Below are 22,874 nucleotides of genomic sequence, written 5' to 3' on the forward strand. Positions count from 1 at the left end.
CCTATCGCTTACGGATGTACTATAAATAATTAAAATATAAATTTAATTTCAGTTCAATATTAGTGTTGTAGAGTTTTATACAAGAGTAATGTTATACGCATAATTTTTTTTTCTCAATCATGTTAGTCTAATATTAAAACAAATTATTTTATCACTGTTATTCATTCATTTAATTATATTTTATTGTTTAATTTGATTGAATTTAATTGGCAAAAAGATTAGTACGTGAAATATTTCTCAATAAATATATTTAATCATGACTTTATATTATTGCATCTGTTTTCATTAGAGTTTTATAGCTTCATTATTTTGTATTCATTCTCTTATATCTATAACCATACAAATATATTACTTGATACCAGTACTGAAGATATTATCAAGCGACGCTGATAAAGACATGATTTAAAATCTCCAAATTAGATTTACGAGCAACCTCGTTGACCACAATCTCTTGGTTATTTCTTTCACGTTAAAACTGCTTACAAATATAAGCATCATGTCGCATAATTGGGGCGGTACATATCTAAATGGAAAGTCTCATGCCATTGATTTAATATAATTTATTCAATAAATAACTATGATAAGTATATATTAAAATTAGTCACTAAGATAGAATATAACATTAGAATATGAAGTATATATTAATAATAAATTAAATTATACATATACGTATAAATACGTGATAATTAATTTTAATAGTTAATTTTGGTATGAAAATAGCATTTTTGTTAATCAAAATAGTAATGTTGTCGTCAACTGTAACTGAGACTTATTGGCTTCTCAGCTACCAGCTCTTAAACGTGAGGGATCTGGCACATCCTAACTAGTAACTAGCACTTTAGATTTAAAAATAATAAACAATAAAATATAAGATTATCCCAGGTTAATTAATTGCTAAAGATAACTCACCGATCCTATGATAATTTGTTAACAAAAGTGCATTTGTGGATTTAAATGAAAAAGCACAAAATATCAAAATAATTTGTTATACCATGTGACTGCTGCTAAGGCTAATCATGACTTCATGTTCATTATATGGCTAGTGAATCTTTTAATCACATGGTTTAGCTATCATGCCATCAACACTAAGCTTTAAACTTTTGCAGGTTACATACCTGTATAACATTTTTATACCGCTATAATTTTTTTATCGCATTTTTAGACTGCTTAATTGTTTTTATTATATACCTTCAACTTTCTGTCTGAAAAATGTTCTAATTACTTTTTGTGCCTATAACAGATGAGCTTTGGAGTTCAATGTTATAAACTTATAATAGCGAATTTGAATACCATATATGGTTGAACATGGCTTTAATCTGTAGTTATATTAACCATTCAGCTCATAAAATCACGTTCTTACAACATATTTCCGTCTCTAAATTACTTTTAAAAACCGAAGCTTCAAGTGACCCTCGCTTTTTTATTTTTCTATGTTTTGGCTCTCAGCACCAAACAAGTTGTCGCAAACATGGTACCTTTTGTCATTATACATTGAAAACCATCTCGATCGATAATCAAATCTTAGAAGCAACGATGAAGTTTTTAAAAAAACGATGTCAATTCCTATTTAAATTCCAAAGCAAGCAAAGGATTTTATCAATGCCCTACAACGTGTTAAGTCTAGCTATGTTTAACTTCAGGTAGAGACTCACGTGCAGATGTTTTCATGTGAATTTGTTAGTAACTTCATGTTATGTAAGGAATCTTTCTGGTGTTATAAATATCTAACTTCATGAACAGAATAAAGTAGAAATCCATAAATGTTTGAACAATAATCGCTGCATGTCAGTAGTGTGTCTGAAAATAAATATAAATAACATGTTTTGTTTTTTATCCAGAGCCAACCAAAAGAATTATATTTCTCATTGATCATTCATAATCAGAAAACAAAGACATGAATGTCCAAAACTTTGAAGGAAAAGAGAAAGAATGACATTGTAATTGAAAAATCAATAAATAGCATCCCTATATATATAGCTCTTCCATTCATCTGGTCATTGCTATTCTCTGCTCTGTTTTGTTCTGTTCTAGTTTGATTGTTGGCTCTTCCTTTCTTGCTTCATCATCATTTTCTTTCTTTTTTCTTGTACGCTTTATTATTGTACAAATAATAATTATACTCTTATTTAATTATTTTCTTTTTTCTTCTATGGTTAACTTCAAGCTGCTGGTGACTGTGTAATTGCACTCACCATGTCTAGTGCCACGCATGGCTGATCAGTGGGCACCTACACCAGAAAGCAAACAAGTTAATTAAGGTAGCTTTTAGTAGAGAGACAGAGACTGAAAGATTGAGACTGAGAGAAAGAGACTAAGAGACAGAGACCGAAATAAATTTCAATATTCTGTTTGGTGTAAAGTGAGAGACAGAAATTGAAACAAGAATAAAACTCTAATTTAATTTGCACAAAGGATAAAATTAGAATTAATTAATTGAAATGAGGATATTTTTGGTATAAAATGTTATTAAAATTTTAATCTCCGTCTCTAAAAATTTCAGTCTCATGTGTTCCTACTTTTTGGAGGTACTGAAATACTGAAATTTTAGGGACAAAGACAGAAATTTTAGTACCAGTCTCTGAGCCAACAAACATGATACTGTCTCAGTCTCTCAGTCTCTATTCTAATACCTCAAAACAAACGCTACCTAAGAGTCTCAATGTAAATAGTTTAAATATTTAAATTTCTTTAATATTCATGTTTAATTAAAATAAATATTTAAAATAGAAAATGTTTTGTAGGCTTCCCAAATATGCTCTTACACATGGAGTTGCACCCTACAATTCTTAAAATATTAAATATTTGTAAAATTGTGTATCTTAATAAAATACAATAGTCTCAGTAAACATATATTTAAATAGAGTTGAATTATGGAGTCAACTTCTTTCACTTAATTTTTTGAAATAATGTTTTATCTTAAATTTTTAAATTCTCTAAAAAAAATTAAAAATAATTTTACAGTAAAAAATTAACTAATTAAAAAATAATTTCCTATATTTCTTCTTTAAATAGGCATGTGGTTGACGAATATTATGATCCATTACATATCATTTCGTACATTTTTCTCTTGGATATATTTGTCATTCCAGTATCATTACGCCATCATTTCTTATGTTATTTTCAGTACCTTCCACTAAGATCCACATCAAGATTCAAAGGATGATTTTTTTTTTTTTTTTGAAAAGTTTAGGGCCAGCAACTTTTATGTTTTTTGACCAGCACTCAACCATCAAAACAAAAGTGAGTGATCTCTCACCATTAGATGTAATTTCACACCATTAAAAATACTATTGATGGCCAATTGATGGTTACAAAACATCAAAATTACTGGCCCCCTAGCATTCCTCTTTTATTCCGGATAAAGAAAATCAGAAAAGTGATCCTAAATTAATTATTTTAAATTTTAACAAGACACTCGTTTTTGTTCTATATATCACATGAGGAATAGATAAACTCCAATATGCTAGTTGTCATACACATGAGAATTCATCGGATCTTGTAATATGCCATTTAATTTTATTGTCTTGAAAAATGCAATTCTAAAATGATTCCCACTAATTATTGGGTTTTATTCTCTTTAGTGGAAATTATTTAGTGGCTTAGCTTCATACGAAAGAATCCAAATAAGTAGAAAGAATAATGAGTAATAATTTTTTTTTTTTTACCAAAGATAGGAGACTCAAACTCGCAACCTCTTAATTGAGTATGGGGAGACTATGTCATTTGAGCTATAACTCATTGGCGAATAATGAGTAATAATCTTGTAAATGCAAAAACTCTTAAACAAAAGGTTCATAAATGTTCATAATTTATTCACATCACATAAACACATAATACAAATTAAAAAAAATAAATATATGATACAATTAAAAAAAAAAAATTGGTTGTGGTTATATTATCCATCACTATTAATAGATAACGGGGAGGGATGAAGCACACGGCAAGTTAATATTGCCAAATTAAAAAGGCATGCATATAATATAAGATAGGTGTTAGATGTTGACTTACAAAATGGCCAGCTCCAAGGATCCAATAGAAGTGTAGGTTTTTGTATGACTTAACAAATCCTTTGGTTGTTTTGTCACTTCCACAGTAGAGTGGTGTTCTCTCTTTATTCAAGAAATTTTGAAGCCCTTCCCACCTATATTAGTAACAAATATAAACCATACAATAAAATAATGAATAAGCATTATTGATTTTTTTTTCACTAATCTTTAAAAGGTATAAATTAAGAGGGATATAAATTATAATAGATGCATACTTGAGTTTCCTAACCCAAGCTTCGGTCCCTTTGGTTGCACAAATCAGATCAACCTATAATATAATCACAATTAAAGCAAAATAATAGTCATCTAATTCCTATTCCAAAATCTAGAACTCAAGATTTTTAATTAGCAAGAATGAAGTGTTGTGGACATTAAAAGAAGTATTACCTGTCCATTGTAGATGGTCACATTGACCCCTTTAGCCAGAAGTTGGTCAACCTAACCAAAAAAAAAAAAAAACAATTAGTTGGTTTGACATTTATATAATTATAATTATAGTAATTATTTGCTGACCTCATTAATTCTTGGCTTCATGAAATCGGATTCAAGATTGGTGAAAACACCATCAGACTGTCCTCCCCACCTGTCAGGTCACCACAGTATCTGTGTCATCAAACCCTTCCAATAAAATGGAACTGTGCATAAGCTTTTCTTTTTCTTTTTCTTTTTCTTTTTCATTTTGAAGTCCTTCTATTCCTATTATTTTAACATTACTTTTTCGGACTTCAAATCATGTCCAAATAATTGATCATTTTAATCAGTATTTCAGTATATATATATATATATAGATGAGGGTGTTGAGATAATGATGTTAAAAATATTTTTTTAAGATATTTTTTAATAATTAAAATTTAATATATATAATTGATTAAATTATGTTATTTTTTATAAAAATAATATTAATTTATAACAATTTAAAATTTAATTTATTATTTTTTTGGTCAAATTAATTTATTTGGTTTAATTTTAATAAAAATAACACAGTTTAATTGATTATATATATTAAATTTTAATTATTAAAAAATATTTTAAACATCTTTATTTATATATATATATATATAATTCTATTTATTTAAGTGAATATGCTTATAACTAACAATAAAAAAAAAGTAACATTTATTAACTATTATATTATTTATCTTACACTTATTATATTTACCGAAAATGCATGTAAACATTTCTTTTTTATGTCAACAAAACTATGATGTTTTGACACCAAAAACAAAACTATGATATTTAGATTTATAATAAGAAATTTGATAATATTTTAATAATTGAAAATTATTTAATAATTTAACATAACTAAACAACTTAACATAATATATATTAACATCTAAATTACTATCTCCATACAAATAATTAATTGCACTTACGTAACGTTTTGGGGGATGATCTTCAATTTCTTCTTGATGACCCCATTAAGTAAAGTGTCAAGATCATTGCCACCACCGGGATATAAAGATGAGGAAGAACTCAACCTCATTGAAGTCAGATATTTTGAGTATCTATTCATAGAAAATTCCCTAAATAACCCCAACTCCATTGCTGACGATAACGCTACTGAATCACTTCCAGCATCCACTAGGAAATTGTAAAAATCCTGCCGTACGCTTAATTTATTAATTAAATGAAATGAATTCTTCTAGAAGGTGATAATGAATTTTTAATATTATATTATGGTAGGTACCACACTGTTACTGTTTTGGCTAATAACAGACTCAAGTTCACTCCATGAGTTGGTTGCATCAACAAATTTACCCTCCTCAATTTGTTGCTTGATCTTCTCAGCCACACTGATTTCGTTTCATATTTTCATCCAAACATTAATGTATATACAACAATACGCCATAAATAAAATATACCTAAACTCCTAATATCTTTTTTCTAAAGGGTAATGCTAGGGAGACAAAAAAAAACAGTCAGAACTTGTCTTATTTAGTATTCATTAATTGTCGCAACAATTAATGAATATTAAATAAGACAAGTTATGACTGTTTTTGGCTGATTTTCTTTGGCTACCAAATATTTCCGTTTCTGAAATACCTGAGTTTTTAATTAAAATAAATTATCAAATTAATTACTCATATTATATGTTTAAATATAGAATACATATTAAAATATATAAAAAATATATTCATACATAAATACATAATAATTCATTTAATAGCTAAATTTTAGTGCATATATAGTATTTTTATTACGGAAAAATATCGAAATATCTCAACAAAAAATAGTTATTTTTTTCATTTGTTATCTAAAAAGCCTATAAATATTTAATTTCGATTAAAAATTTATAAATCCAAGCAAACAAATTAAAAAAAATAAAAAAGCCTATTTATCTTTGAATTTACCTGTTAGATTTTTGTAGCCCATTGTCATCAAGGCGTGAAAGGTCTTTAAGCAGAGGGCCCCATGAGAACTACAATATATGAATGTGAATAAAGTAGTTAACTTCAACCAACAAAAACACATGGATGATGAACTATAATTATTCTATTTGATTTTATTTTATTTGATTAGATTATTTCATACCACAAAATCTTCTGGGGAGATCCAACTATCACCTAATGCCACACCTCCAAGTGTGAGGTTGAGTCTTTTTTCTTCAATGGCTTTAGTGGTGGATAATCCAAGCGTCACAGCAAATTTGCCACCATATGATTCTGCCACAATGTAAAGAGGGCTCTTTTTGAGGCTCTCATTTCTGTTAAATAACTCAATTAACAATGTTGTTAAATCTGTCGCTGCTTCATCATCTGTTTTCACAAACAAACTCTTATCCTCCACAAAACTGTACCCTGTTCCAACCGGATTATCCTATATCAAAAAACAAAAAAAATAAAATTGTTGTCATAATTTGATTATTATTGTTTCACTAGTTATTCACCACTTACCACAAACAATAGATCTGCTTTTTTGAGCCATGTTGAGTTTCTTGGCTTCAAATCAGTATCTAATGGACCAACCTCTTCAAAGTTTCCAATTCCAACTCCTGAAGCACCCTATTCATTAAAATGTTTTAACAATTATATATTACTATTCACAATATTTCAATCTAATAAAACCATAACATATATATATATATAAGTAGTTATTACAGGTCCTCCTTGCAACCACAGAATAATTGGCCATGGTTTTGATGGATCTTCCACTCTATAAGGACTCTTGTAAAGCCACCAGAACATGTGAGCTTCTGTAATATAATAATAAAAAAATTACAAATTCAATTATTAATTTGGAGATGATGAGAGAGTATGGAATGAATTTAAGAATTTGTGGACTTACTTGGTCTTACTTCTACATAGCCCCATTCCTCTGATCCATCTTGGTTACTCTTAATTCCAATTCCTCCATGAAAGAGAAGAGCAAAGAATAGGAGAAGAAGAAGCTTAGCCATTTGGAGAATAAAGGTGGGAAAAAAAGTGATTGAGATAATAAAAGGATATATAAAAGGGTACCTATATATATATATGGACAGAGTGGTTGAGTCAAAATATTGTGTCAGTAAGGAAGACAAAAGATGAGTCAAGCAAGTAGGTTATTTGTTCTGTTCTTTAAGGTAAAGGGTATCCTTAAAAGCAAGGTAACTAGTTACTGCAAACACACACACACACACACTCATAACACAACCTGAATCCATGAACAACAACAAACCCAACCACACTAACTTACTTTGTGTCTTGTTTCACTATCATCATAAATCATTGTCTTTTTCTCGAGAGAAGTTATTTAGTCTTATATTGTAATTATGGCTAAAAAATTTTGATATGTAAGAAAAATGAGTAATATACCTTAACATGGTAATTTTTTGTGTTTTTTAAAATTGTAAGAGTATACAAATCGAACCCTCCAATTTGTATTTAAAAAATTGAAAAAAATTCAGAGTACACAAATCGGACCTTATGTTAAAAAAATTGAAAAAACTCAGAGGACACAACTCGGACCATTCGAGTTCTTTGGTCATGAAATTTTACTTCACAAATCGCATGGTCCGATTTACAGTTGATGGAATGGAATTCGAACCATCCGTTTTTCTTGTTTTGGGTAATTTTTTTTCATATTTTGAGGGACACAACTCGCAGGGTTCGAATTTTGCTTCCTCTGATCCCACAACGAGGTGAAGCACCCCTCCTCTCCATACGCGAGTCCAACACTTTCTTTGCTTCCATATTCAAATTAAAAAGCGTGTAATTATCATCTTGTTTTCTCTCTCTTTCTAGTAAATTAAATGAGAGAAAATGTCACAAATTATACTGTAGAAAGAGAAAATATAACTTATGAATGTTAGATGATAATGTATAATTTATTAAAGAGAGAGAAAATTCACATTTATTTTTTACTAAACTTATTGTCTTATTAATATGGGGATGGTTGAAGAGATATGGATGCTTATTAATTTTTTCCAAGTCCACTTCAAATATTTGATTGGATAATTAAATGCTAATGGTATACAGTGTGATGGTATAAAATCTGATAAGCTTTTAATACAGTGTGGTATTTGGTATAATAAAATTAAAATAGTACATTTTATAAAAATATTACTTATTTTCCAGTATTATTTATAAAAATGGGTAAATATCAAAATAAAATGAGAATACTTTATTATTAGTTCAAGGTACTTTAATTATTAGTCCTTACTTTTAGAAACTACATGTTATATTATTTAATTATAATTTATTTAACTAATGAAAAATTAAACATTTGTTCGTTTTTATAGTATATTTTATTTAAAAAATATTACTCTGGTTGGTAAAAAGCTATAAGTTTAACAAAATAATTTTTTTTCTGATGATCTAGCTATTATTAAAAGAATTTATCCAAATATGGTGAAAATATTTTTTTAACTAAACATAATTTTATTTATAATTGTAGCACCTAATTAACAACTAATTTATTGCAAAATAAATCACGTGTTGCATGCCCTATACAAACCCCCCAACAACTTGCTCTTGAAAAGAGAAACAAAGTGCGTAAAAGATTTATCTTATTTTCAATTATTTGCACTTTAACTTTAGCTAATAAAATATTTTTGGGTATCATTTCATTGAGTTATTACTTTTGGGTGGCTTATTATTATTATTATTATTATTATTATTATTATTATTATTATTATTATTATTATAGCCAAAGACACAGTGGTCAAACATTTTGGTGGAGAATGCAAAAAGTTTATTACGGAGAAAACTACTCATGCTATGGATTTGGATCTCATTAATGATTATAACCACAGTGGCTGCTAACCTTATTGGCAAAAGTCAGCATACATAATAATTAATTAAGTTCTATAATAAATTGTTTTCTAATACGGAATTGAAGTCTCAAAAGCAGGATAATATATTGTCAATATTGTAAGTATGAGAAGTGTATAAAAATTAGTTTCACATCAAATAAAATAAAATAAAAAATTTATAAGATAAGAGATTAATTAATTTATTATTTTAATATTTTAAATTAGATATGATATATTTTCATTTTATATTATCTCACTTGTCTCTCAAAATTTTTCTGGTAGTCGAGACCTTCCACGGTAGGCCCCTTATATTGCTTGGAAGAAGTTGTAAATTTTGAAACTTTGTATTATTTATTTATTTATTTCTTAATTGGTCAACAAAATCTGTTTATGGTATGAAGAAAAACTCCCCATTAATATTCATTTTGTCATCGTCCTTCTTTATATAAAAGTGGTTTATGCTTTGGTGAGTAGGAGTTGATGAGCTATGAACGAAGTGTACAAAATTTCACCTTTGCTAATTGTCTAATTGAAGATTATTACAATGCATGTGACGCTACATTGCCATATTAATTAGTCTCAGCCAAAAGTAGTAGGAATCTTTGTCCATATATAATTACGGAAATATTTGAAAACAAAAAATAATTAAACAAAAACAACTAAAATTTGCCTTTAGGTTCTGTTTGGTTGATATTTCAAAATAATAAAGACATAAACATAAATACACATAAATACATAGATATAAAAAAACACTCAATTTTTTATCTTGTTTGATAACTTAGACACAATAGAATATACAATTCAAAATTTTACTAAAATATCAATTTTATCTCTGCCATTCTTTTCCACTACTATTTTTGTCCAATCCCTTCTTTTAGAGTTATCATCAACATCAATACCACTATAATCTTTAACCAAATACAAAAAGCAACAATATACCAATTTAAATTAAATTTAATAAAATCAACAAAAATTTCAATTTATATTATTGCATATCTGTAAAATAAGATACACAAATTTATTTTTTTTTTAATAAAGGAATAATAGAAGAGAAAAAGATTAGAGACGTTCTTTTTGAAAAGAATGAATGACGTCGCTAAAGAGAGGATGTGGAGGGAAGCGCCATCCAAGCTTGAAGTCGCTGGCAAATCTGAATGACAATGGATCTGGACTCCCGTAGTCCGAATCCTTCGAGAGAGAAGGAGGAGCAAACGCAGCAGTTCTTGATGGAGGAGCAATGGCAATCGACGGCAAAAAAAATTGAATGCAGATCTGACTATCCGAGGAAGAGGACAAAACAGAGAAAGAAGGCACAGTGAGCAAAGATGAGAGTGGAAGAGAGGAGTGTTGGGTGCTGAGAAAAGAAAGTGGGAGAGAAGCAACAGTTGGCGTTGCGAAGAGAAAGATGGAGAGGCGGCGATCGGCAGTGGGAGAATGAGAAAGGATAGAGGATGGAGCTGCTGAGAACAATGAGAAGTGGCAGCCAAAGAGGGAAGCGATGCATGGGAGAAGAATTGGAGACAGATTTGAGAGGATGGGGGATTGAATTTGGAATTTTGAAAATTAAATAAGGGTAAAATTGTAAAAAATTAGTGTCTCACAAGTTATGTGTTAGTATCTCAGCTATTTGGTACACAAATTTAGTGTTTCCGTATCCATCCGTATCTTTCCGTATCCATAAAAAAATTGTGTCTCACTAAACCAAACAGGAGATGTGTGTCGCCGTGTGTATGTCTCTTTGAGACATGGACAACAACCAAACACTACCTTATTTAACATTCGTTCATTATTGTTTAGTATTCGTTAATTGTTACAACAACAATTAACGAATGCTAAATAAGATAAATTCTATCTATTTTTTTCTCTACCATTACCATATAATTATATTAACATTAAGATGAGTTTATATTATATAAATATAGCTCTTTCAAACACTACCAACCATGGATTTATTTAAAATAAAATGTTAAAAAACAAAAAAAGTTCCCGAAATATGAGGGATGAAATGATGTTTTTTAATTTTTATGGTATAAGGTCGTTGTCAAAGTAGAAAAGAACTTTAGGGGACAAAAAAATGGGAACCTAGCTGGCCTTCTAGCTCAGAATTAGAATTATGCATCATCAGCATATGTTTGCACATTATTATCACTTTTGCTGTCTTAATTATCCCTTCTATTGTCGTTACAACTTAAAGGAATTTTTAGGTCCTACTTGAGTTGCCTATCATCAACAATAATAGTAATTAATTTTTCCCTAAACACCATGGTTATATTCAATATAATATGGGACCATGTTGAGCCTAAATAAAAAAATAGTAACTTGTCAATTATGGGACCATTGTGCAATGTGTACATACTCTACTCACCTACTTGCATTTTCCTCAACAAATTATGAACTATGAACAAAGTTTTATTTTCTTCTGGAGAAAAACTATTTTTTGGGCCAAGATATTTTTTGCTAGCCCTAAAATAATTTTAACAGGTATCTTGTTTTTGGTCAACATAGGTATCTTTTGGGTTTAGGGCTCTAGATCATGGGCTGAAAACAAAAGTCCATGAGTGACACTAACAGAAAAAGAGGTAATAGTTTTAAAAAGTTTATGGACACACTACAATTTTGAAGGAATTGCGGCAACATGTACCCTATCCACGGGTACTCAACTCGATCCCATTCGATTGGGTAGGGTTGTCAATTCGATTCGTAGCGGATAGTGTAAGGTGTGGGTCGGGTAGGGTGTAGATTGTGCCTCAATCCTATCCGATCAACCCGCACCTTATATATGTATATGTTATATACTTATATATAAATATTTTTTAAATGGATGTTGAATTAAAGACCTCTCATTAAATGCAAAAGATCCTTAGTCATTAAAAGAAGATCATTAATTTATAATTTAATATTTTTTTTACATAAAAGTCAGTTCTATTTTAAATTATCATCAAATTATATAATAATATTGCATATTTTTTTATAACTCGCGGGTAGGGTCGGGTACCCACAGGTTAAGAGCGGGTAGGGTTAGGGTTGAGATATTCTCAACTCGCGAGTAGGGTTAGGATTGGCTCCAAACCCTACCATATCCTATCCATTGCCACCCCTAATTGCACTTATGTTACCAACGGGCTGAGAAGGGACAAAATATTAAAATTAGAATTAAATTAACCACTACATTTTGAATTTTTGGTATATTTATAAATTAATGTATGTAATATAATTAGTGTATTTAAATATAAATTGTATCCACATGTAAGAATTTATAAATATATTAAAATAATAGATAATATTAAGAGAAATAAACATTTACACATGGAGCTTCATTTTGGTAAAATAGGGTTTTGAATTCTACATTGTGTAAATAAATAAGGTTTAATATATATATTATATATGCACTTTAAGTTATGATATTTTCTAACTTAATAGATCAATATCATTTTGGGTTAAATTTTTTTCTGTGCTTAAGTTATGACAATGGGTATTTTTTTTTTAAGGTAATTAACGAGACAATTTTATAACTATGATCATAAATATACAACACATAATTTCAAAAGAAAATTCAAATTTTATAAAATGATTGTGTCATGTGGAATAGAAGGGGTTTGGTGGAGCCTAATCTTTAGATATTATAAATGTCAAAATTGGATAATTTCAAAGTTTAAAAAAATTACATTGACATCCAGTCTCATCTTCCTTTCCACAATTCCACTTTCTGCCATCCCCAAATCACACGTAACTTGGAAACTTAAAATTTGGTGAAGATAGACCAACGAAGAAGAAGACGCCAAAAGTTATTACTAAAATTGAAAAAAAAAAAAATTATAAATCATAATTATTAGTAGTAGCTCTATATATATATAACGTAACCCCTCCAAAATCCAAATACACATACATCATATATGATATTAAATAGGTTTAATTACTTTGTTGTTTCTATAGTTTTGCGAAATTTTTAATTAGGTCCTTATATTTTTTTCTTTTAATTGGGTCTCTGTACTATTTTTTTTTTCAATTGAGTCCCTACACTGTTTTTTTCCTTTTATTTGGATCATTGCACCAATTTTTTTTTAGTTGGGTCTCTATATAATGAAATCAATTACTACTAAGAGGGACTTAATTGAAAAAAAAAAATTGGTGCAGAAATCCAATTAAAAAAAAAGTATAAAAACCTAATTAAAAATTTTACAAAACTATAGGACCAACAGAGTAATTAAACCTATTAAATAATCACACACTAAGATGTTAAAATAATAATTTTCGTCCAATCCAACGATCCAAAACCCACTTGACCTACCATCCTCTCATCATTTGAACCGTCACCATAACATTATATATATTAATTAAATAATTAAATGCATATATATATATATATATATATAATGCTCTTGCTTTGTTCCTTGCTTCATCCGCTACTATTGTTTTGTTGATGAATCTTATGCCATTACTCTCTCTTCTTCTCCTCCATGCTTGTATTATTCCAGCTTCCATAATCATCATTATCATCAACTATATATAATTATTATCATTAATAATTAATCAACATTGCTTCAAAATGGTAATGTACATATATATAGCATTGAATATATATATATATATATGTTAGAATTGTTGATCTGATATGTGTAAGTGTGTATGATGAAGGTGGAACCTCCATGGCTGGAAGGACTATTGAGAAGCACATTCTTCAGAATATGCAAAGAACACATGAAGTCACCAAGAAACGAATGCAACATGTTCTGTCTCGATTGTGGGGACCATGCATTCTGCTTCTACTGCAAATCTTCTTTCCATAACCATCATCAAGTCATTCAAGTGCGTATATATAATTAATCTTCTTTCATTTCATTTTAATTATACAATATATATTATAATTACTTATTCAAAAATGTTATTCGTACACCAATATATTTGTATATAAATATATGTATGGTTTAATTTGCATTTATTTTGAGGTACTGGGATAGAGACTGGGAGACTGAGACACAGTATCATATTTATTCTGGTACTAAAATTTCTGTCTCTGTCCCTAAAATTTCAGTATTTTAGTACTTCCAAAAAGTAGGAACACAGCAGACTAAAATTTTTAGATATGGAGACTGAAATTTTAATAACATTTTATACTTAAAATATCCTCATTTTAATTAATTAATTCTAAATTTATTCTTTATGCAAATTAAATTAGAGTTTTATTCTTATTTCAATTTCTGTCACTCACTTTACACCAAACAGAATACTAAAATTTATTTCGGTCTCTGTCTCTTAGTCTCTGTTTCTCACTCTCAGTCTTAACATATATTTTATATTAGTAGTTGATTTTGATAACTGATTTTAATAGACACATAACATAGTCGTTAATTAATAATAATAACAATGATAATGCAGATAAGGAGGTCTTCATATCATGATGTAGTGAGAGTAACGGAAATTCAGAATGTTTTGGACATAAGTGGTGTTCAGACATATGTTATAAACAGTGCTAGAGTTCTATTTCTCAATGAGAGGCCACAGAATCAACTTAAGGCCAATCATAATAATAATAGTGCTTCTAATAATAATGGTAAAAGCAATTCACATTTTTGTGAAATATGTAGAAGAAATCTCCTTGATCCTTTTCGTTTCTGCTCTTTGGGATGCAAGGTTAGTTCGTCTTCTCAATTTATTAATTATCCTTTTTTTTTTCCTTCTAAAATTTGCAAACTGGTTCACAAACTGAAGAAGTTATTAAATTAATTATTTAAGTTAATTTGCAGGAGTTACTAATTAAAATTTGATTTGTTTGCTGTAAATATAATTAATTTTTAATAGTTGTATATATATTAACATTTTTAACAATAATATGTCCTTTTCTTTTTTTTTTTTTACTTATTTTTGAAAGAAATGGAAAACTCTTTTGTCATTATTTTATTTAGATAATTATATTATTAGTTTATTGTAAAATAATGAATTGCAATTATCTTCTTCTATATATGATGATTGGCTTATATAATCCCAAATGTTTCATTATTAATTCATTTAAATAAAGTCATCATGAAGCTACATTAATCATGCATGAGGGTAGCTAGCTAGCTAGAAACTTATATTTTTTCCTAGGGAGTTATTATTGGTTTTGCTTTATTTATTTAATTAAAGAAAAATAAATAAATAAAGTGGAAGCATATATAGCTGTGATGTTGGAGTAGTTGGTTTTACTATTTTTTTATTTATTTTGGATAAACGTATAATAATAATAAGGTGAAAACTCAGCTAAAGTCGACTTCACGTGAAGTTGATATCTGAGAGTCGTTGGATGAAAATTTAGTCAAATCAATCAAATCATCTAACGGCTCCTAGTTATCAACTTCACGTGAAGTCATCTTCACCTGAGTTTCCACCTAATAATAATAATAATTGTAAATGCATGATGTAATTGTTTGTGTATGTATGTATATGATAATAGCTTGTAGGTATAAAGAAAAATGGGAATGGGAGCTTTGTCTCAAGCGCAAAGAAAGAAGAAGAAGAAGAAGAAAACGAAGAATTGTTATTGCGTGAAGGAATAATAGTAATCCACAAACAAAAACAACAAGTATACCAAATAAACACTCCTTGCTCTAATCATAATAATAATTCAAGGAGAAGAAAAGGAATACCTCAAAGGGCGCCTTTAGGATTCTAAACTAGTACTTAGAAGAATTGATTAAAAAAAAATGTGTATTGTTTTTTTCGCCAATGCTATTTGAACCATCATTTGGGTGTCTCTTTTACACCAACAAAAAGAGATCTATAAAGAAAAATAAGATTATTATTGTTTTCTTTGTGTTTCAAACACTCAAATAGTAGTTTAGTTTAAATAGTATTGTTATATATATATATATATATATATATATATATATATATATATATATATATATATATATATATATATATATATGATACTTTTCTCTTTTGTGTCTATGTGCTTTTTTATCTGTCACTATATTTTTTTTAATAAATTTATATATCAATGCATCTAAATATATTTGTTACATTTGATCCAATATGTAGTGTAGTTAAAATAAATAAATAAATAAAATAAAATAAGGAGTAATAATAATATTATATTTAGTTTGAAATATTAAATGATTAATTCACCGTTAGTTTAAGAAAACGTGAAAAGTTGAAATCTTATATAATATATGTACCAATAATTTATTAATTAATAATAAATTTATAAATAAAATTTAATTATAATTGCAAATGATTAGTTTGAAGGGTGGATTTGGCGTCTTTATCCAGCTCATTTGATCACAAAGCCCATGTGGGTATGAATACCCATAAACCAAGCATTCTAAGCTGGCTTAACGGGTAGCATTAATTTAAGAACAAAAAAGAAAAATATATGTTGCTTTTGTAGATATAGCAGGTTGGTTTAGGTGCAATTATGTATGTTCTTTGCATTCCTTTAAATTAATATATTAAACATGATAGGTGTAAATGTACCCCAAACACATGAATGGTTTTATGTAAGGAAACAATGATGCAACTGCTTTTTCTCATTCTTAATCATTGGTATATCTTCTTTGAGTAATAATCTTTTAATTATGTTAATCGTGCCACACGCGGGAAGTAGTGGGAAGTTTAAAAGTTCATGATATTGACAAAGAGAAAATCTAAAAATAGTTTATAGAATTTAATTTTTTTATTTACATAAATGTAAAGGAATTTTACATAAATACTTAATTACGTATTGATATATTAATAAGAGTAATTAATTTAAAAATTTATTATTTAAAAATTATTTAAATATATAAATCTAATTATTAAATCAGATGATTGGAAAAAAAAATTACATTACTAATATATTAAAATTAAACTCTAATTTATAACATTACAAAAAAATCATGTATAAAATTATTTACATAACTATATTAGATATATACTAAAATCAAATATTAAAATTAATTATTAATATAAAATAATATTAAAATATAAAATACATTAAAAAAATGGGACAAAATTTAAAATCGTCACTAATTTATAATATTTAATTATAACGAAGAGCGGAGTTTAATAGAAACAATTGGGCTATGACAACTAAAGTTTTTAAAAATTATTAGGTATACATATGATGATACAAGTGTTTTGTAGTTGATTTGGCTAATTTACTAAGTTAGTTTTTTGTTTTCTCTTATAAATTTGTGGGTTCAAATCACATTCCCAATTATTTTCATATCTTTCTTGTGTTTTATTAGCTTTTACAATATTTTAAAAAGTTATTCTTTTTAAAATACTTGTTTTACTAATTTATTAATGTAAATTATTTCTAAAATAACACAAAATAATATTGATATATTCCATATATTTCGAGCTTTAAAATTAAGTGATCACGTTAATATTTTTTTATCTGAATTTTATCTTATGATATATAAATAATTTAATGAATTCGACTAATAAATATCAAATTTATAAAGATTTTTAAATAATAAATAATTTTAATTAAAAAATAAAAAATTAAATTTTGTTATCATTAAATATTTTTTGTTAAATTTTTTATTTTTCCAAAAGATTTTTTCAAGTTCCATCACTTGTTGTCATTAGTTTGTAGCACTTGTCGGAGTGTTTTTTATATTACATTTAGGGACAGTTTGAATTTGTCACTAAATTGCTAAATTATGTAACAATTTTTCATATATTTAGTAATTATTTTAAACTGTCACAATAGTTTGAATTTACCACTGAATTATCAATTTCTATGATAATTTTTTTTATATTTAGTGACTATTTTAAATTATCACCATCTTTCTAACATCAGATTTATCTTTTTAAATGTTTATAATAAATTAAAATTGTCACAATCTTTCTAACATCAATTTTTTTTTATTAATTTTTTTTACAAAAATTGTTTTCGTTATAAATAATAATTTATATATATACAAGTAGAATTTTACAAAAATACCCAACATTGTATTTCAAAAGATAATATATCTAGCAAGTTTTATATAGTTATAATCATACGAAATTATAAATTCAAGTAATAAGTCTTTAATATGTTTCCATAACATGTAAATTCAAATAATATAATCCCAACACATAATCCTAATGTATAAAGCTAATAATAATCTCAATCATAAAACTCCTTTTAAGTTTTGGATGGTCCATTTTATTGAAATTCATGGCTAGAAGAATATAATAAATGTTCTTATCTGTATCGTGATTCAAAATTTGTAATATAATTAAAAATATAAAACAATAGAGAGAATCTTAACAAACTATCTAGAACTTCTTTTATCTGCATAAGATAATGTTAACAATATTAGTAACCGAAATTAAAATCGTAGTCATAATAACTTTGACAAATTCAATTTAAAAAAATTAGTTTTAAGAATCAGATTGGCAGTCAGGCACTCAGGCTTCAATTATCCATAATTATATTTTCTTTTATAGTCATAACAAATTTAGTGAAGTGCTAATAGATATCTCTACCTTCAATATAAAATTAGTCTTATCCAAAAATAAGGTCTTTAGTTTGAGAACAAGGCTTTCTAATTTTCTATTAAAAAACACAATTATGCATATTCATTCTTTATAACAATTAGAATTTTCAGCAATAATAACGCCAAAACCAGTCCACAGCATCCAAGTCTATAAAATTAAGTATAACACATATTTTTATCTTACTTCTGTAGAAAAATTGGGTATTTTTTTATGATTAAAAAAAATTACTGGCTCCTATAATAATTGTACTTATAATTTTAAGAGAAAAGAATAAATTAGTCTCTAACTTTTTACTCTACGAACATTTTAGTCACTGACCATTGAAAAATACTTTTAAATTCATGATGTCTTTAAAAGTTAGACGGATCAGTCCCTCCGTCCATAAGTCACCGTCAGACCCAACAGAAAAGGTTGACGTGGCTTCTCCTCTGCTTACTTGGCATCATGGCTTTCCACGTGGCATGTTAGTGATGGAATGGAGCTTTTGAAAAATAGACACATAAGTCCCTGTCGCTCAAAACGACGTCGTTTTGTGTGCTGCCCTCATCCTTGTGTAAGTGAAGAAGTAAAGAAACAAGCTTCAAATTGATCATCTTGAAGTAAGTTTCTGCAACAATGCAGTGAGAAAAACCTCAGCATTCTTGATGTTACTAGCATCAGCCTTATTCCCAGTGGCCCACTTTACCTTCTTGCAACCTAATTTTCCAATCAATGACGCATACAGCTTTTCAAGGTCCACCCCTTTGCTGAAAAATCTGTCAATCCACAAGTACCCTTCACCTCTCAAAATCCTATCCACATCAAACAGCAAGAACTCCATCATCGTCATCGGAATACACCGGTTCACAGCACGCCCGCACCGCACAAGGTCCACCACTCCGTCGAACACCGGCAGCCGCTGCTACAGCGGCACGTGAAGTGGCACAAGCCCCTTCAGCGCCACCGCTCATAGTCATCGTCACAACTGTCACGTTGTGGAGCTTCATCGTGGCGGCGAATGACCTGGTGCTGCCACCGACGTCGAGGCCCAACCAGATGACTGACTTTGCAGACTTGGCGATCTGGAAGAACTGCGAGATCGGAAGATCGAGATCGGTCTTGTAGGTTGTGAACTTGGACGAATCGGAGGAATGGTTGAAGCCTAGATTAGGGTTTTGGCGGTGGAAGCAATCGAAGGATTTGCAAGGGTAATGGTCCCAAATTGCAGAGAAATCGGAGAGTGAAGAAGGGAAAGGGTCTTGAGGGAAAGGGGATGAGGATTTGTGTGGTGCGGTTCAGGAGAAGCAGCGGCGGCGGGGAAGGGGGTGGCAGCCACAGAGGATAAGGGATTCGGCGAGGTCGGAGTCGGAGGGGCAAAGGGAGAAGGGAGTGTAGGACATGTACTTGTGGAGGAGGTCAGGGTGGTTGTGGCAGGAAGAGGCTATCGGGTTGAGGTGGGAGTATAGGAGTAGATTTGGTGGGATGGTGGAGGAGGTGGTGGTTGTGTCAATGGAGTGTTGGAGGCGCGTGAGGTGGTTGATGGTGGCGCGTATTGTGTGGAGCAGGTGGAGGAGCTGGTCGGGGACGGGAGTGGGTGGTTTGGGGATTTTGGCGATTGGAGAGTTGAAGAGAGGTGATAGAGTGAGAGGATGTTGGTGGCCACCATTGCCATCAGAAGAACAAGGTTCAGTATCATTGTGGTGAACGCCAAAGCCATTTCTTCCCTTCCTTTCTTGCTGCACACAAAACGACGTCATTTTGAGCGACAGGAACTTATGTGTCCATTTTTCAAAAGTTTCATCCCACTAACATGCCACGTGGAAAGCCGTAATGCCAGGTAAGCAGAGGAGAAGTCACGACAGTCTTTTCCGTTGGGTCTGACGGTGGCTTATGGACGGAGGGACTGATTCATCCAACTTTTAAGAACGTCAGGGACTTAAAAGTATTTTTCAATTGTTAGAGACTAAAATATTCACGGAATAAAAAGTCAGAAACTAATTTATCATTTTTTCTAATTTTAAATTTTGATATTTCTCGATGGTTCACTAATAATAACAGACTGCATAGAATTTCTTGAGCAAGATGAGAATCTAATTACTTAAGATACATGAACATTAAATCTCATACTTCTAACATAAATTTAAATACTTTTTACCAAATATTTTAGGAAAATTTTTAAATATACTGGTATATCGATATTTCAGTAATTTTTAATTGTTGATTTTAATTATAAAAAAAATATATAATATATATAATTAAGATTAACGGTTAAAAATGACTAAAACAACACTAATGTACCAATATACTTAAAAGCTTTCCAATACTTTAATATATGTTTTCTTTTTATTAGAAACACTCTCACCAATCTTCTTACAAAGTTTTCCTAGATGATATTTTTTATACGACAAACATATATATCGTTCCATTGATCAAATATATATACATGCATGGTAAATAAAACTCAAACTATATGAAAACTGTGTAAATATAATTTAATTAAAAAAAAAGCTCAAAAATAAGAATTATCAAGTAACTATAGCAACTATCATGACTACACTTAAAACTTCTAATACATATTTTATTGAGGCAGTAAATAGCCCACCACAAAAACACAAACTAAAAAAAAATTAAAGATGCGTTTGGTTTGTATTATTATTTTTTATTTTTATTTTTAATATTTTTTTAAAATTTTGTTAAATAAAAAAGAAAAACCAGAAGATACAAACAGAAATATTTAGGATTTTATTATTTTTATTTTTTTTTACAAAATTTAAAAATAAAAAATAAATGTTTTTCCCATTAACAATATATATTGATAATCCAAAATATAGGAAGTAACATTCGGATGAATTATAGCTCAAATGACATAGTCTCTCCATACTCAATTAAGAGGTTATGGGTTCGAATCTTCTATTTTTGGTAAAAAAAAAAAATATATTCGGAGTTGAATTATACAATTAGACAAGGGAGGGAAATGAGTGGAAGAATTAGATTACACAAAAATGGTATTGGAAGAGTGAGTTTCATTGTTGTCACATGCATATGTCAATTGTCATTGCCAAATGCCAACTACAACCGCACGGCACTGTCACTCCCTCTTTCAAGTTTCAACATTGAAGCAAAAAGCCTCACATAAAGTCTCTTAGCAACTAAGTCTAAAAAGGTATCAAATAATTTGTACCAAAAGCTATTGTACTCATCACTATCTATCCCTTCTCAATCATATGATAACTATATATACATTATTTTATTATATCTTATTGTGTTTTTTGTTTGTGTTACTTTATAATATTATTGAAGCTTGCTAGCTATGCTCATTCAAGATCCTTCACCAATGGAAGAATCAAGTGTTATTCGTATGCGAGGAGGAGGAGGAAGAGGAGAAGGAGATTCGAAGCGAAAGAAGGTTCTAGAAGAAGAGGTTGTTGTTGTTGTGGAGGAGTTAGAAGAAGAAGAAGGGTTCAAAACCCCAACATGGCAATGGAACAAGATTCCTAAAATTGAGAATTGTCCAAATGCCCCAAGAAAGAAAAGGAGAAGATCATCACAACATATGAAAAGATCATCATCATCATCATCATCACAAGAGATTGAGTTCAACTTTGGAGTGATGATAAAGCATGATGATGAGGAGGTAGAGTCTTTCTTCCAATCCATGTTTGAGCTTTCTAGGGTTAACAATAACAAGAGATGTAAAAGTATATGAGATTTTTTTTCTTTTTTTTTAATCATTTTTTGGTTAAGAATATATGGATAATCCATCATCTAATTTATTTAGTCATAAATTGATTCTATCTAGTTTTATTTTCTATATATAATCTTATATTTTTCTCAAATTTAAGATAATAACTTTTATGTAAATAGAAATAGCGAAGATGCTAGTTTGCAATTCAATCGATGTTATCGTTATTTTTTTTATTTAGTTATTCTTTGACAGTTTGCAATATATACTTTGTAATGATCGAGTCTAACTATACCAAATTTTGATCTTGCTTTCACTCAACTATATATATTCCAAAAACCATATCATTAATTAATTAATTAATTAACTTCATCACTTTTATATGATAGTTTCAAAGACTATATCTTCCAAGAATTTGAGGTTCATTATATTATTATTGTTCCATTCCTCTCAACTTTCGGTTTAGTCATTAATTTATCCCATCTTGTTC

At 28.9% G+C, this 22,874-nt stretch overlaps 2 protein-coding genes, 1 long non-coding RNA gene and 1 pseudogene across 3 annotated transcripts; 2 read left to right on the top strand and 2 right to left on the bottom strand.

Moving 5' to 3' along the window:
- Window positions 1-1,821: 1,821 nt before the first annotated feature.
- Window positions 1,822-7,787, bottom strand: LOC112736425 (serine carboxypeptidase-like 51). Its single transcript, XM_025785877.3, has 12 exons — window positions 7,332-7,787; window positions 7,145-7,239; window positions 6,941-7,048; window positions 6,579-6,863; window positions 6,398-6,465; window positions 5,734-5,839; window positions 5,420-5,646; window positions 4,560-4,629; window positions 4,434-4,484; window positions 4,262-4,314; window positions 4,009-4,141; window positions 1,822-2,228 (listed from the first exon to the last, which is right to left on the bottom strand). The coding sequence occupies exons 1-12, from the start codon at window positions 7,441-7,443 to the stop codon at window positions 2,160-2,162; spliced, it is 1,377 nt and encodes a 458-aa protein (XP_025641662.1). The 5' UTR covers window positions 7,444-7,787; the 3' UTR covers window positions 1,822-2,159.
- A 5,882-nt stretch (window positions 7,788-13,669) lies between these two features.
- Window positions 13,670-16,059, top strand: LOC112735695 (protein RGF1 INDUCIBLE TRANSCRIPTION FACTOR 1). The gene is made up of 4 exons (XM_072213356.1): window positions 13,670-13,825; window positions 13,912-14,082; window positions 14,653-14,907; window positions 15,707-16,059. Exons 1-4 carry the CDS (start codon window positions 13,823-13,825, stop codon window positions 15,923-15,925), a joined length of 648 nt encoding a protein of 215 aa, XP_072069457.1. The 5' UTR covers window positions 13,670-13,822; the 3' UTR covers window positions 15,926-16,059.
- A 3,253-nt stretch (window positions 16,060-19,312) lies between these two features.
- On the bottom strand, window positions 19,313-20,436 carry LOC112735696 (probable methyltransferase At1g29790; annotated as a pseudogene).
- Window positions 20,437-21,730: 1,294 nt separating this feature from the next.
- On the top strand, window positions 21,731-22,596 carry LOC140178054 (uncharacterized). The gene is made up of 2 exons (XR_011870149.1): window positions 21,731-21,865; window positions 22,003-22,596. It is a non-coding gene; the product is annotated as an uncharacterized lncRNA (long non-coding RNA).
- Window positions 22,597-22,874: the final 278 nt, after the last annotated feature.

This window comes from Arachis hypogaea, chromosome 13, assembly GCF_003086295.3.
Source record: "Arachis hypogaea cultivar Tifrunner chromosome 13, arahy.Tifrunner.gnm2.J5K5, whole genome shotgun sequence".
In the NCBI taxonomy this organism is placed as follows: Eukaryota; Viridiplantae; Streptophyta; class Magnoliopsida; order Fabales; family Fabaceae; genus Arachis; species Arachis hypogaea.